Source organism: Phaenicophaeus curvirostris, chromosome 1, assembly GCF_032191515.1.
Source record: "Phaenicophaeus curvirostris isolate KB17595 chromosome 1, BPBGC_Pcur_1.0, whole genome shotgun sequence".
Classification (NCBI taxonomy): domain Eukaryota; kingdom Metazoa; phylum Chordata; class Aves; order Cuculiformes; family Cuculidae; genus Phaenicophaeus; species Phaenicophaeus curvirostris.
This window is the reverse complement of record NC_091392.1, coordinates 21,172,164-21,187,715: the sequence shown is the minus strand read 5'-3', so window position 1 is coordinate 21,187,715 and position 15,552 is coordinate 21,172,164. Positions and strand designations below refer to the sequence as shown.

The window sequence follows — 15,552 nt, the reverse complement described above, 5'->3', positions numbered from 1 at the left end:
AAACAAGGAGGTTTTGAAGTTCGTCATACCTTTGTTTGATATGAAAACTTAGGGTGACGTAAGACTTTTGTGTAGATAAAACAATCAATCTCAGAAGCAAAAAGATAAGACGAGTGACTTATATCTTCCTTCAGCCTTAACTTCAAATCTTACCTTATTTTTTTCTTTTTTTTTTGTTTCACAGTATATTCACTCAGCCGGAATCATCCACCGGGTGAGTTCACTCATTGCAATAATAAAAATGAATGGAGTGTGTCCCTCTGTGCATCAAATGTGTTACTACAACATAGTTACACTTTAAAAGGTTAAAATCGTACTTCACTAACTCTCTCTGTTCTGCAACAGGACCTGAAGCCCAGTAACCTAGCTGTAAATGAAGACTGTGAATTGAGGGTAGGTATCATGCTGTTGTAATGAAGAACACTGTAAAAGCTCTCAAGATGGCAGTTTTCTAAGAAAACTTTAGCTACCATTTTTATTTCCAATTCCATTAATTTCAACTGTTTGATACTGTTGCTCCCCTGGCATAGAAAACCCATTTCCATGAATGTGTGGTTTCTTCCAAATGTTAACTTAGTACGGACGCAAGTATCTTTGCAAACTGTTCATCCCTAGTTCCTTGCAGATGGTACACAGGCTGATAATTTGGCCCATGAGTCAGTACTTTACTGAGTATATCTTGAAAGTTTGTCCTCTGAAATATATCTGCATCTGCTGTGCTTAGATGAAGCCTTGTAATAACTTTCATTTTTACATCTATAGAATGCACAAACTAAATTAAATAATATGAAAAAAGATACCAGTATTACCAGTCAGGTTACCAGTTAGAGGCAGTAAAAAAAACCCAACCCCAACACGAAACCCTAACCAAAAAGAACCCTGTCATCCAGACTTCTCAAATGCTATTTTGACATACATGTCTATATAAATACCTATCTTTGTGTATCTGTGTGCTGAAGTATTACATAACAAGCATGAGACTCTGGAGAAGGAAAAGATGTCTTCTAGCTTTCTAAGCCTTTAAGCCTAAGAATGAGAAGTTTAGCATTTTTCCATGACAGCCAGAAACATCTTTCTCCTTGTGACTGAGACTCTGATGTAATCACTTTATTCCAGCTGAGAGGGATTTAAGAAAAGATTCCAAGTACTACAAGGTCAGCAAAAAATGACAATAGTGAGTAAGAACAGTGCGGTTAGCTTCTCGCACTAATCCAGATCTGTGGTGAGAAACTGTAGTTCCTGTTTGGTTTAGTGACACTTGCAGATGCTCAGCAAGTTTTGTTATTATCCCTTTAATGTCTTCATGCATGTATGTTCAGCATCTGTGAAATTTTATGGGTCATCTCGGTCTGATGTGTGCTGTATTTTTGTTCTGTAAGCAAAGGAGACTTCTAATCTTTTTTTTCTATTATTATGGTATCTGTACAATTTCCTGCCTAGCATTTGCTACACTGCTCTTTGCTTTGTTTATATATATATAGCTTTACTTGCTCTGATAAAAAAAAATAACTTTCTAATAAAACAAACTAGTGGGTATTTACAGGTCCAAATGAAAAGGAAAAAGAGGCAAAAAGAAGGGAAATGTGTGTGAGTACACATTTGATAGGTGGGATCAGCTATTAAAAAAAAAATTTGTTGCCAAAACACTTAAAAAAATAAGAGCATCAGTGTTCAAGTTTCAAGCCGTTATTCATGTCTCGTTTGCCTCATCCTTTTACTTGTGCTTATTTAAAAAAAAATAATGCTTTTAAAGTATATTAGAAGTAAAAATATTAATATTTTATTTATACCTTAATATTTTTGTTCAGGCTTTATGTATCTTTAAATTGGATTATAACTGAGGAATTTTGAGTGATACTCTTAAAATTTTCTCACTCCCAATGAAAAGGATTAGCCACCAGCTTAATAAATAATCCTGGATCTCATCATGGGAGGTTGCCACTGATCTTAATTCACTTTTCTATTTGAAGGGATACTAGCCAGCTCAAATGCCGAACCTAACGAACAGCGCTGAGGTTCAGATGGTACCATTCCATAACGGGCTTTTAGAGTTAGGGACACCTTTTTGCTCCATAGTGGAATATATACTAACAGAAAAATAGAAAGAAAAAAGAAACGAGCAAGAAACATTTAGTTGAAACAGCTTCCTGTCAACATAAACTTAGCAGGGGAGAGCACATGGAGTGGAACATTTTGCCATAGAGCCTATGAGCAGTATGTGTACCTACACAGAGCTCCTTTGTTGTTTTGGTGGAGGAGTTCTACTGAAAACAGATGGTATGTGATTTAATTGTATCTTGTTATGCAGGATATATGTTTCTTTCCTAGTAGCATTGGAATGATGCATGATAGGAGTAAATGCTTAGATAGACAGGAGAGGGAAACAACAGGATTTCTCCAGGTTAGTCATCAGCATGTGTGGTCTTTTAAGTGTTTAAACAACCAGCAGCACTTGCTGTTGGCATTTTACACAAATGCTGCCGGTTGACAGTGTTTCATTTTTTTTATAGCAATAGTGCTTATTTTTAGCAAATTAATGTTAGCAGAAAATTGAAATTGAGGCAAAATGTAAAGTTCATCACAGTGGAAGCAGACCTGTGGGATGCAGCAGGGAGGGCAGATGAGCTCATCTGCACAAAGTTGCTGTTTTATTTCACCAGTGGTGAGGGACTTGGACTGCTGGAGAAACTAACGGGGAATAAGTTATTTAAATGAGTCACAGAGAAAATCAGTGTAACAAAAGTGATTTTCATTAATTCTTTCTTATTCTATAGATTTTAGACTTTGGTTTAGCTCGTCAAACAGATGATGAAATGACTGGATATGTTGCAACAAGATGGTACAGAGCTCCAGAAATTATGTTAAACTGGATGCACTACAATCAAACAGGTAAGAGGTGAAGACTTGTGTTTTTCAAGAGCTCGATATAGTGATAGTTTTAAACCCAGAGACAAGTCTGCTTAAAGGTCTCTGATTCATCATACATGTTGCTCTCTGTGTTTTTTGGCAGTTGACATCTGGTCGGTTGGATGCATCATGGCAGAGCTATTGAAAGGGAAGGCCCTATTTCCAGGAAATGATTGTATCCTTAACATAAAATATCAAATACAGCTATAAGCATACCCTCTAATTCTTCCCTTTTTTCTAATGAGTTCAGCATCCCTATGGAAATGTTTTTGAGATAACAAGCTTCTAAAACAGTAAACAATTTTTGCTAATCTTTCAATTTAGTGTATACGACAGCTGAATATAAGACCCACTGGTAGGAAAAAAAAAAACCAGTAACAGATGTTCCTAAACAATAAGTTATATTTATTCTTTGTTGTATATGTGTATTTAAATAATAACCTAGTTCAAACAGAGCAGATTTCTTCCATGTGTGTATCTTACGGAAATAACATATGTTAAAACTGGAGCTGTGTAAAGGCAATATTTTTTGATTGGCTAATACAATTTTTAAAAATAGAAATGCTTTTAGGCTGCAAGTTCCCAAACTGCAAATAAATTGACTTTTAAATAATAAGTGAATTAATAGATACATAGTGTCCTGCTATAAAAAAAAACAGCAGTTCCAGAAATGCCACAGAAACAAGAAAACCTTCTCTTCAGCGCTTTGTTGTGGTCCCAGCTGGAGCATCAGGGATTTCCATTGGCATTTCCTGCACTGGCAAGACGCAAAAAAATAGCCATTGCTGAGGGGAGCAGTAAAATAATAACAGAAAACTTTAGAAGAACAGATAATGCGGAAGGAGGAAGCGACTGCACCGGAGGAGGAAAGCTTTTAATATGAAAAACAAAGGCACGTTCTTCCATACTAACTATTGACATTTCTCGCTGCTCTGAAACCCCTCAACAAGCAGACACTTCTAAAGCGAAGCCACTGCCAGCTGCAAAACAACATGACATTACAATTGCCTGAAAAACTAGTAAGAGAGCTGAGAGATCAAGTCTCCCCACTGACCTTTCCACTGTGGTCAGCATCATTAGGCCCTACTGTAACCACAAGCATTGTCCAGATGTTCATCATCTGGACGATGACTCTGCTTCAGGCTTTTTGGTTATGTGATATGTGGTATTTGGAAAAATCATTGCATCTCATTTTCAAGAAATAAATTAAATTTTACTGTTAAAAAATATTGTCTACAATTATGTAATGACATGAACTTAAGTAAAGATATAAAATAACTTTGAGTCTGTAGAGGAAATGTAATACACTTTACAGGTCAAATATGACAGAAAAAAAATGTACATTTAAAAGTTTTTAATCTTGAGAGTGATATAAAACAGGTTTTTAAATCTACCAATGAGAATTTTCCACTTAAACAGCCCTCAGATCAGTAATTTAGCCCTATGTGCTGTATTGTACTAGACTTCTGGAATTCTTCAGATCACTGATCCATAAGCTTAGTTTTGGTAGCAGATTTAAGAATATTTTAAATGGAGAACTAGAACACAGAAGCAATATTTTGCATGCACCTTTCTCATGTACAGGCACACCTGACAGAGATTCACATAGTACAACAGAGAATTTGATACTTCAGGAGTAGGTTTAATCAGGTATGTTTTGGTATCCTTTCATGGACTACAATGGAATTGTCTTGCTGAATAGCTTTAAACATCTTCACTGCCTGCGTGAAAGCTCATTAATTGTTTAAACCCAGAAGGACCATGTGCTGTTTATTTCCCTGAAATAATACAGATATCGATCAACTAAAGAGAATAATGGAAGTTGTGGGTACACCCAGTTCTGAACTTCTGAAGAAGATATCATCAGAGCATGTAAGATCGCAGCTTCATTAAGTTAACTGACTTCCTGTCATTCTAATTGGCATCGTATGTCAGTGGTATTCTGTGCACAGATACTCTGATTTGGAAATGGGCGAACACTTCAAAGTGATCTCTCTTTTTTGCTGCTAGAATAGCATGATTAAAAAAATACTCTTTGGAGATATCCAAATGCCTTGACTGTCAACTGAGTTAATTTTGATACTTGTTCTCATACACTCAGTTTTTGAAAGGAGTTTTGCCACTTGTACCGATGATTTTTTTTTTAGAATTTTTATTTTACTGCTATACTTAAAATAAAGAAAAGCCTCAAACTGATGCTTAGCTCAGAGCATTATGTTGTTGTTATTACACCTGATGCTTCTTTAATTTTTATGCTTCCCATTGTTGTAAGGGATGTAAACAGAGATATTAGAATCATATTCTGTATGAGTGCTCTTATTTGTATCCCTAATTTGAAATTCATATTTATTCATCTCAGAATGCTTGGGTGTGGTCCACTTTCAAGATAATACCTGTAATCAACTGTGTGATTTTTAACTCTTCATATGACTTCTTTAAGGTACTAGTCTAGGAAATGAACAATTTCCATTTTGTTTCTCTGCTAAAGCCACACCTAAAGGATTTGCTTTTAGCAGTAACCATGGATATCGAGCTGAGGAATGAGGAATGAGATGTGGTATTGATTGATAAAGGCAAAGGTTAGGCACAGTATAAAAATTCAGATAAACAGCACACAGATACCTCCAGAGCTGAAGCTCTTTTCTTAAATCTTTCCTGTATACACCTCAGTCTAATAGTAATGGGTGTTTCTCAGCTTGTGTGATATTGATGGGTTTTCTTTCAACTTATTAATGGATACACCACTGGGTTAAGTAAGCAGGAACCATAGGAGAGCCAGAGCAACACTATTTCTGCAAAGTGCAAGCATAAGAAAACCTCATCAGTGCAGGCCAATTCAGAGCCCCAGAGTTTGTGGGTACCCTCCCTCTGGGAAGGGGGAGGCAGAGCATCTGTGCTTGTGCCAGGTACTGGATCACCCATAAAATTGTTGGACTGTACTGTCCCAAGCATAGGTCCATATACAGCCTTGTTGATCTTTGTATAGCCTTTGTGCATTGTTAAGATCCTACAGCTTTTGCTGTAACATGTTCGGAGTAGTGTATACCAATGTGTGGTTTGCCCACAAGTAGTCTCAAAAAGTTTTTGCAAGATTTTTTATTAGATGAAGCACTTAAATATTTGCTGGAGCTGACATCTGCTTTTGTCTTTAATTTCGTATTTTTCAGAGCTATGGGACTCCCAAAACTGTTTTACTTGGGTTAATGATACCTATAGAGCATACAGAGAAAACACAAAAACCGAGTCAATGAATGGGAGTGCTGCCAGGTCACCTCTGGGCGGCTGCTGCCTGGTTAGAGGAGCTATGTCAAAGGAGATACACGCCTTGCTTGGAGGTACTTGCCTCTTGCAAGGGAGAGTCCATTCCATTCCTTTGTTCTAGTTCTTCTTTACCTTGTAGCTTGGCCTTATTGCTTAGATATTCCTTAATGCAGCTTGTAGTCCTGGACAATTATTTATTTATTTATTTAATGTATAAACTAATGCCCTGGAAGACTTAACTCTGATAGGTGCTGCACACCTGACGTTTTAGCAGGTGTTTGCTATGAACTTCAAGGGCATAAAATAAGTGGAGTGAAGCCTGTGTTTTACTAGTCTCTAAACGTTGTCCACATAGCCATGACTGGCTACAGCTGCTAAAAAAAGAAATCACACTCTTAGAAAGCCTTGCTGTCAGCCACCATGGGAACATAATGCATGAAGGTTTGCTTCTTCTAGGAAGACTCTAAAATGTATCACTAATGGTAGTCTAGAGTTACGCTAGAATATGTTGATGTCATATAAAATACAGAAAAAATAAATTGATCTGCCTCATTAAATTAGAATACAGTTTGAAAAGAGACTGCTATGTTGTGATTTAAAAATATCTTTATACCAATTTATCGTAGCTGTAGAAGTTAAGATGAAGGCAGAGAGAAATGTGTAAGGAACAGGATCTGTTTCCCAGGTGTGCTCACAGGATTGTGCAGATGATACGTCAGAATATTTTGTAGTCCCTTCATGATGCACTGTCAGTCCTGAAGATAGTTCCGCAGCTCTCAATCCTAAGTATCATGTGAAGCCATGAAGCTGCTCCACGTGAACAACTTTATTTCCTTTGCTGTCTTCAGTAGGCCAAGGATGGTTAGTTAGCTTCCTGCAGATAGTCGCCTCCTAACAGGATTGCTAAGTGAGCAGGATTGCTAACTTGTTTTAAAATAATTACTGTTTTTTCAAAGAACAGCTGGGTTTTAAACAGATTTGGAGACAGACATTTGCCTCTTCTTTAAGTGTTCTACTTAAGAATTCTCTGTTCTGTCCCCACCCTTTAGGACCAGCATTCAACCTCTTCCCTTGCTAACATTTACGTATCTACCACAGCCCAGAAATTCATAGCTCATGCGATGTCAGATTCCGTGCTGGCATTTGTGGGTCCAACATGTGGATAGGTTTTTCCTAGCTGAGTTTGAATGAGCCTTTCATGGCCACAGTGATGAGGCAAACTGTAAACATCTGAAGATCTGCACCCTGGGATTATCAGGATTTTTTTTACTTTTAGTGAAGCTACTGTTCAACAGAGGAGAGAGGAGAGGGAATAATGCATACTGGATTATATCACTTTGCCGAAGGGAACTGAAAGATGATTTAAGTTGCAATTTCTGGTTGAACGTTACCTGGGGATATACTGCAGTGAACCACTTAGTGTATATGAAACGTAAGTGCTAAGGTATAACCCTTAGAGGAAAATACACCTGTTTAAAACTCTCTTGCTTAATGTGCCATACACAGGAGTGACAGGTTAAAACAAAGTCATGTATTATGGTTTTATGTAAAGAAGGTTCCCCATGTATAAGAAACATAACAAATATAATATCTAATTTTTTAGAGTTGATAGTGTTACTGTTGGGCAAAATGTAACCATTCTACATGCGGCATGTATATTTATTTCTAGGCAAGAAAGTACATTGAATCTCTTCCGCATATGCCTCAACAGGATTTGAAAGCAGTATTTCGTGGTGCCAATCCATTAGGTAAGAAAGTCAGACTGATACAGTTTAAGTCTTTCACTAACATAGGAACTCAAGCCTTCCTTTGCTATATGAGCCCATGTAACAGCAGTCAGACCAGTGAAAAGATCATTGCTTAATCTTTCATTCTGAGACTGTTTTCCATTCACGAAGCCTGTGTGTTTTGTTTTTGTTGGAGATTATGGGAACCTCCAAAAGGAAAGAGGTCTGTGAATGGAAGGCAAAAGCCAGCTATATATAGCAGGAATAAATAAAAATGTCAGGAGGTCTACACTAGAGACATCATTTCTTGCTCAAGAAGGCCATGAGCTGTAAATTGCTGGCAAGCACAAGAGTTAAAGGCTGTCTGAATGACCCTTTTGAGTCTTATCTCTTAGGAATGCATTAGCCATTGTTGGGCACAGGATACTGTACTAAACTGACCTTTGCTCTAATCCTGCACAATTGTTTTTCTGTGTAACCAATGGGTTCTGCCTGCGCAAAAAGAGATGTTTCTGTGAACAATTTCTTGTGAAATGGCAAAGGAGATGTTCGAGTCACTGAAGTAATCTTACTACTGGGCTTGGTCAGTTCCATCGAGTGCACATTTAAACACTGTATATAAGGAAGCATTATGTGTTCAGAATGTTTTAAATTATTTCTGTGTATTAAAAGACAATTTTATTTTTACAAATACAAGTAGCTGTGAACACTTAAAAAATAGGATTTATTTGCATGAGGTACATGACAGCATGCTACATATTAATATCATAAAGTAAATTAATGACAGAGCTTATAAGACAGCACTAAAAATTATTTGTATATAATATTTTATATAGTTATGATAAACTTTCCATGTAAAACCAATTTCAGCCTCACAGATCTCTCTAGTTTCTAATATTCTGCAATAGTTGACTTCAAGCATATTTTCTTTATGTTGTGTCCTTCATGCTTTGGGGTTTTCATCTGATGATTTCTTTGGCGCAGCTAATTAGAAGTGTAATCTCACAGTCACAATTTGAAGTTACTAAAGTTTGCACTGATCAGGACCAAGTTAAGTACATGATGCACAACACAGGATATTTAACTTTTAAGACACAGAGATATTTTCATAATGAAACTTATTTGTTATATTGCCTAAATTTTGTGAATTTGCCTGTACTGTTAACTGTTTAAACTGAGTAAGAATAGATTGTGTGTAAACATTTGCCTTGTCTTTTATTTCTAGATGGTCTCTTCTGGCTTTGAAATGAATGTATCTTTTTCCCTTAGCTGTAGATCTCCTTGAGAAGATGCTTATATTAGACAGCGATAAAAGAATTACTGCCTCAGAAGCACTTGCACATCCGTACTTTGTACAGTATCACGATCCAGATGACGAACCTGAGGCTGAGTTGTATGATGAGTCAATAGAGAATAAGGAGCGAACTATAGATGAATGGAAAGGTAACAGAGAATTGTGCACAGTAGTTAATACATGCAGCAGAACACAACCTTATTTAAATAACAATTTTCCTCTGTTTGTACCCAGAGTAATTTGAACTCTTAAACCTCAGGGAAACAAGATAAGTCCATATGTGTGTTTATGGGAGTGGAGGGGGAAAAAGGGTTGTGTTTCCTCTCTGGATTTTGCTCCCTTCCCCCATTCTATCATGTCCCTAGCAGATTCCCTGTAGCAGGTTTAATCTTAACTAAAAGCTGATGCTAGTTACCAGGTAACCACAGATTCTGTCTTGCTTTTAGTTTTCTAGGTCAAATCCTCAGCTGAAATAACTGTCCTAGGGGAAGTGACACGATTTGGGATTATGTTCTAGCTTTCTTCAGAACCAGAAATTAATATTTTCCACATAGATGTGTATTTTGTTAATCATCCTTTAGATAGCCAAGTAATTGGGATTAATAGATAAACCATGCTGTGGATCCTGTTTGAGGCAGGATTTTGCTTTGGAATGACACCCCAAAAATGCGTTCTTGAGAAATACTGCAACAATCTTTTTCAATCCGTTAATTCCATGCTTGCATCATGATCATATTGCACTGCGGTATCCCGGAAGTAAGGTGGCTAAACATTGGTTTGCAAGTACACTGAAAAGTACAGTCCAATTTCATCAGTGTCTAATGAGGACTTACTAAAAGAGCCTTACTAGACATTTTAAATCAAGAAAGTAACTAGAAAATGAATTGTCTCTGTTTACTAATAAAGCCCTCCCCTTTGCTTAAAATGAAATATATACTATAAAATAAATACTCTTCTGTATCTGTTTATATATTCTATAATTTTTACTCCAGAAAAGTTCAATAAAAATATATTAGCATAGTGGGTATGTTTATGATGAAAATTGCAGACCTCCCATGTCTTCCTCATGGCTTTCCATGGACTTCTGATATTTCTGCCACGTTTCGTCTTGAGTATTGTACAGAAGCCTGGCAGGCTGACTACAGCAAATACATCTTAAAGAAAGATAGGAGCCTGGTCATGGGTCTCTCTGCAATAAAGCAACCTCCTAAAGCCCTGAGAAGGGTTTTCTAGAAACCTACTGCATCTACACAAACAAAGAGGGTTGACTGTGATCTACTTACTCCTTACACAGGCACCCCTCTGCAAAACCTGGCAGCATACAACACCTCCACTATATCTTGTTTATCAAGAGGCACATTCAATTTGCTGCTGTACTTACCAGATGATTTGTTTTCTGCCGTGTTTTCAGTTGATTGAGTCTTTAACAGGAAAGTTTAACAATTTCCGAGTCATGAAGCTGATTTCTATTTGTGATGAAACTCTGTTGAAATTGTTTCAGGCCCAGTCTTAGCTTAACACTTGCTGAACTGAAATGAGGAAATCGAGGTGAATTCTCTAGGAAAGACAGTATATTCTGCAGATTTTTTTTGTTCTACATCCCTGTCCTTGCTGGAACTACAGGTGAAATTCCTTCTTCGTACAGGAGTTAAAAAAAAAAGATCTCAAAACTATGCTGGCACAAGAAAAGCAGCACTTTCTCCTGGCCATACTTTTATCTTGGGAAATAAACTTTTTATTTTCAAGTACAGCATGTGCCACTTATAAGTAAGATGACTTGAAAGGTCACCATTTGCGTAAAATTGTTGATGAAATATTGACCTAGCTTCTCAAGATGGCAATGGCATATTTCCCCTTTTTTTCTGTTCAAATTAAAAATCGGTGGCATTTGATCCCAAGAGGGACTGAGTGCCAAAGTAAAATGAGATTTCCGACACTATCTTGCATGTTGTGCACCTAAGAGTGTCCTTGGCCTCCACTGCATACTGTTGAGGCTTGCAGCCTAAGCTCATAGATTTCTTTCTTACATGTTTATAATCAGTTAAAAATATTTTAAAATTTTAGAGGCCAAGAGTATGCTATTCAGAGTCGAATGCTATGAGTTAGCTCTCTGTATCAGCTGTTCCAGTTGCATCTATCTCAGCTTAACATCTATATTCGCAGCTCAGTAGATGGCATGAGAACTGAGTAAGGGGCTTCATAGACATACAGTGCGCAGCCAGCAGGAATAATTTCTAGTACAGTCCCAGGTGTCCGATTTGTGAGGACACGAGCTTCCTCTGAGTTCAGTCAGGACGGCTCTAGCGCCTACCTGACTGCCTGTGCCTAGATGCTACTTAATAACCACAAGTTTATCGCTGGAAGAGTCACCTAACAAATTGTTCTGCCTCAGGAGTTCTGTATACAGAATTTCTTTCAGAGAAATCCTGCACTGAAGGTGGCACACTGGTCACTGAAGCCCATGCTATAGCATAACACAACCAGAGTGTAAGAATATTCAGCCTGAAGATTTTTACATACCTTTTAGAGATCTGCAAGGTCCACTTGCATGTGTAGCAGCAGTATTGGACAGATCTATTTAAGAAGCAAGCTAATAGGCATAAGTTCAAAGGACATGGATCTGTTAGAGTTAGTCCAGAGGAGGGCCACGAAGGTGATCAGAGGGCTGGAGCACCTCACATATGAGGACATGCTGAGAGAGTTGGGGATGTTTAGCCTGGAGAATGCTCCAGGGGGTCTTATAGCAGCCTTCCAGTACTTCAAGGGAGCCTACAGGAAAGATGGGGAAGGGCTCTTTATCAGGGAGTGTAGTGATAGGATGAGGCACAACAATTTTAAGCAGAAAGAGAGTATATTTATATTAGGAAGAAATTTTTTACTGTGAAGGTGATGAGGCACTAGAACAGGTTACCCAGAGAAGTCATGGATGCCCCGTCCCTGGAGGTGTTCAAGGCCAGGTTGGATGCGAGCTTTGAGCAACCTGATCTAGTAGAAGGTGTCCCTGCCTGTGCAGGGTGATTGGACCTAGATGATCTTTAAGGTCCCTTTCAATCCAAACCATTCTATAATTTAAACATCTGTGTTTGGAAAACAGATCCCAAAGTAATGCATTATTAGCCATATATTTATGCATGAACAGGATTTGGTCCTTGATATACAAGATCTAACTTTAGAAAATACATAGGAGGGAGACACTGACATCATATTCCATTACTCTACAAGGCACAAAACAGGACATGACTGTTGCCATGAAAAGATAAAAGGCTATTCTTAAAGCAGGGTAAAGTAGCACGGAATCCATGTTTCTAGTTAAGCCTTTTTTTTTATTAAAATAGAACTATTGCATGCTTCTAAGACAAAAGAACTTTTTTTTCAGAGGACCTTAAAATTAATTTAGTTACAATAAAACATAAAACCACCCCAAAACCTAGATCCCAAGGCATTAGCACAGAATTGCAAATGATTTATGCTGAAGGCAATTGACTGAGAGATGATAAACAGCATTCTCCACAGTAGAAAGTTGCATTTTAAAACCCGTTCTGCTTTTAAAGATTCCATTTTCCATTACATTTTGTCTTTTATTACGTCATTTTGGCAGCTCATCTGACAGGATAATTGATGTTTCCATTTCAGGGCCTGTGTATTTTAGTAATTAGCTGAAGGGGACAGACATGTTGTACAATAACATTATTTGCGAGTCTTATTTGTAATCTGAGGTTAACGGAAGGATTCCTAGTGAATTCAGTCTGGTTTTGGATCTGGACTCTAAAAAGCCTGCAAATAGAAACTACAAGTGACGTGCATCCATAGAATTGTTTTGTCTGGAATATTTTTCTTTTTAAGAGAATACCACCTAATTCTTCTCTCTCCCTTACCTGCTCTCCACAGAACTCACCTATGAAGAAGTGATTAGCTTTAAACCCCCCGACTTAAAAATGGATAGTTTGGAGATAGAACAATGAATACAGGCAGCTCTGTCTTGCCTGCTGCATTCTGAAGACTGTTAAAAATATAACCATAAATTTAACCTGTGGTCAGACGTAGATTTTCCTATCCAAAGATGTTGGAGAAGATGTGAAAAAACAGAAACATTTTACAGAAGCCAGATGTTGTCTGTTTTGGGTGGGGTTTTTTTGCCTTGTAATATGAATGTATTCCCAACTCACAAAGGGTGATAAAAGAACTGCTTCATTCTGACAAAATTATGCACTGAGTTCTGTCAAGCTGTGTGTTCTGCATGTTTCATTTTATCAGTTGTATTGCCAAAATAAAGGTGACTTCTAAAATTATTTTTAAAATTGTACATTTAAAGCATGAATGTATACAAACATAAACATAGAAGCCCATACAAGCAACCCATTCTTTTCTGGCATTTTATCTGTCCATTTTCATATTATTTATAGTTAGTGCCTTTATGAAGAGAGGGTGTGGTAGTGAAATAGACAAAATATGCGTAAGTAGTCATATCTGTGATGGTCTTACAGATTTACTGGATGTCTCTTAAGCAATCTTAACACCAGTTGAAAGTCAGTAAAAATAAATCTTTGTCTTCTGTTGCCATTCAAGTGTCTGCTCTCATTATTTTCCCTATGTGTATTTTTTAATCTGCACAATACCCCTTTGTGAGATGATTTTATTTCCTGATGGTGCTCCTAACCGTGCCATAGCTGCTGAATTTGCCCAGGTTTATAGGAAGGTGCCCTGAAGGCGCTGCAGCAGATCTCTGAAAGCTTCAGCATGAGCTGTCACAGGTGGCAGTGCAAGAGTATTCAGTTCAGTTCACAGCTTTGAATTAAATGTTCCTTTATTGTCTTATTTCCCTTCACATAATCCTTGGGAAAATAATACTTGCCATTGGAATGAACTACAAAACCAGAAGATTTAAGAATTTTGTTTTGGAAAAACATAATATCCATCTCATCAGAATTTCTTTTTAAGCAAAATTTTAAAGGCTTTATAACTCTGAAAAGTTGGAATATTAAATAATAAATCGCAAGATACACTAGATAGTGAGATTTCTTAAAGAAATGTATCTGATTTTCCCATTGACAGCATAATACTGAAAGAGTAATCTCCTTTGGCATGAAGTTTCTGGTGGCGTACTGACTGTGTCTTTCTACATACTGTGATCCATAGTTGTTCAATGTTGTTCATTTTTGTGTCTTGTTCTCACTCTGTCAGAGTCTCATTTTGGAGGTAGCTTTTTATAATATTTAGGTTTTCCACAACTTTTGTCATTAAGATTCAGTCATATAGCTATTACATGACATAATGAATTCTACTGCATTTATTTACCTTCCTCTGTATCTTTTCTATGTAAAAAGAAAAGCTTTTTCTAAATAAACAGATTAAAATAAGTGAAGTCCAAGAACTTTGATTTTTCAGAGACACTTGATATAATATTGTTTTCTTTGAGAAACAGAAATAAGTGTTCTGTTTAGAAAATGTGCTCCTAATTTGTGGACTAAGTGAAGTGGTGGACTGCTGTTGATAATGTTGGCCAGTTATACAATACTTGCACCCAGTGGAACAGCCACTTGTATCCAACTTTCTGCAAGGCATATTAATCTGAAAGTAAATGCTTGGGTGGATTCCTTGCGAATCTTCTGAAGTGTTGTTTGGTCATTTGACTTCCTACAAAGCTGGATGAGGCCCGCAATGATCATGCAACAACAAAAGGTTGTAAATCCTTAAATTATTCGTCTGACTACATAATGAAAAGAATCACTTAGTCATGCCTTAAATATATTTTTTCATTTGTTTGTTTACCAGTTAAGAGAGAAGTAGCTTAGTGCTTTTTTTTCTCTTAAATCTGATAATGAGCTTTCTAGCCCATTCTGCAGCTCTGGTCCAGATGGAAGGGCAGGGAGGAAGCAAAGAGATGTCACAAGACCCTCTTGCATCCTAAGATCATTAATTTAGTGTGGGATTTGTCCCATCATTTTTATAATCTGGTTTCCCGGCTCTGAGGGTGGCTGTCGCCAAGTGTGTCAAAGCACGTGTAAAACTCTGTGGTAGGCAAAGACCAGTCTGCTCTTGCCGCAACTCTGCTACTTGCGGTATGTTATATACTTGAGGTATATCACTTCCAAAATTTGTTCTCCTGGCAACTCTGAATATTCCTCTGAATATTTCCTCTTGCATTCAAAGATGTAATTTTTTCTAAGATATAAATTATGTAGAAAGAATATGGTCAGAGCCACATTTAAACTAATCAAAGCTGACAGTAATGGGTAACAAGAGCTCAGCTATTTTTAATGAAATACCATCAAAAACCATGAATAATTTCATTTTAATGTCAAGAAAGACAGTAGGGACCGAGACACCTTTTTCCTGGATGTGCAAAACAAAGGCAATTTCTTA

General features: G+C 37.2%; 1 protein-coding gene across 2 annotated transcripts in view; it reads left to right on the top strand.

The window, feature by feature from the left end:
- The window catches only part of MAPK11 (mitogen-activated protein kinase 11), a 31,577-nt gene extending 17,025 nt beyond the window's left edge, over nucleotides 1-14,552 (top strand). The window contains exons 6-13 of one of the 2 annotated variants that reach the window (XM_069850293.1): nucleotides 185-214; nucleotides 346-393; nucleotides 2,775-2,889; nucleotides 3,011-3,082; nucleotides 4,700-4,779; nucleotides 7,838-7,916; nucleotides 9,165-9,338; nucleotides 13,078-14,552. In XM_069850293.1, the coding sequence (XP_069706394.1) occupies nucleotides 185-214; nucleotides 346-393; nucleotides 2,775-2,889; nucleotides 3,011-3,082; nucleotides 4,700-4,779; nucleotides 7,838-7,916; nucleotides 9,165-9,338; nucleotides 13,078-13,151 (672 nt within the window). In that variant the 3' untranslated portion in view covers nucleotides 13,152-14,552. The remainder of the gene's footprint in view (nucleotides 1-184; nucleotides 215-345; nucleotides 394-2,774; nucleotides 2,890-3,010; nucleotides 3,083-4,699; nucleotides 4,780-7,837; nucleotides 7,917-9,164; nucleotides 9,339-13,077) is intronic. The other variant, XM_069850302.1, reaches the window with a different exon arrangement.
- Nucleotides 14,553-15,552: the final 1,000 nt, after the last annotated feature.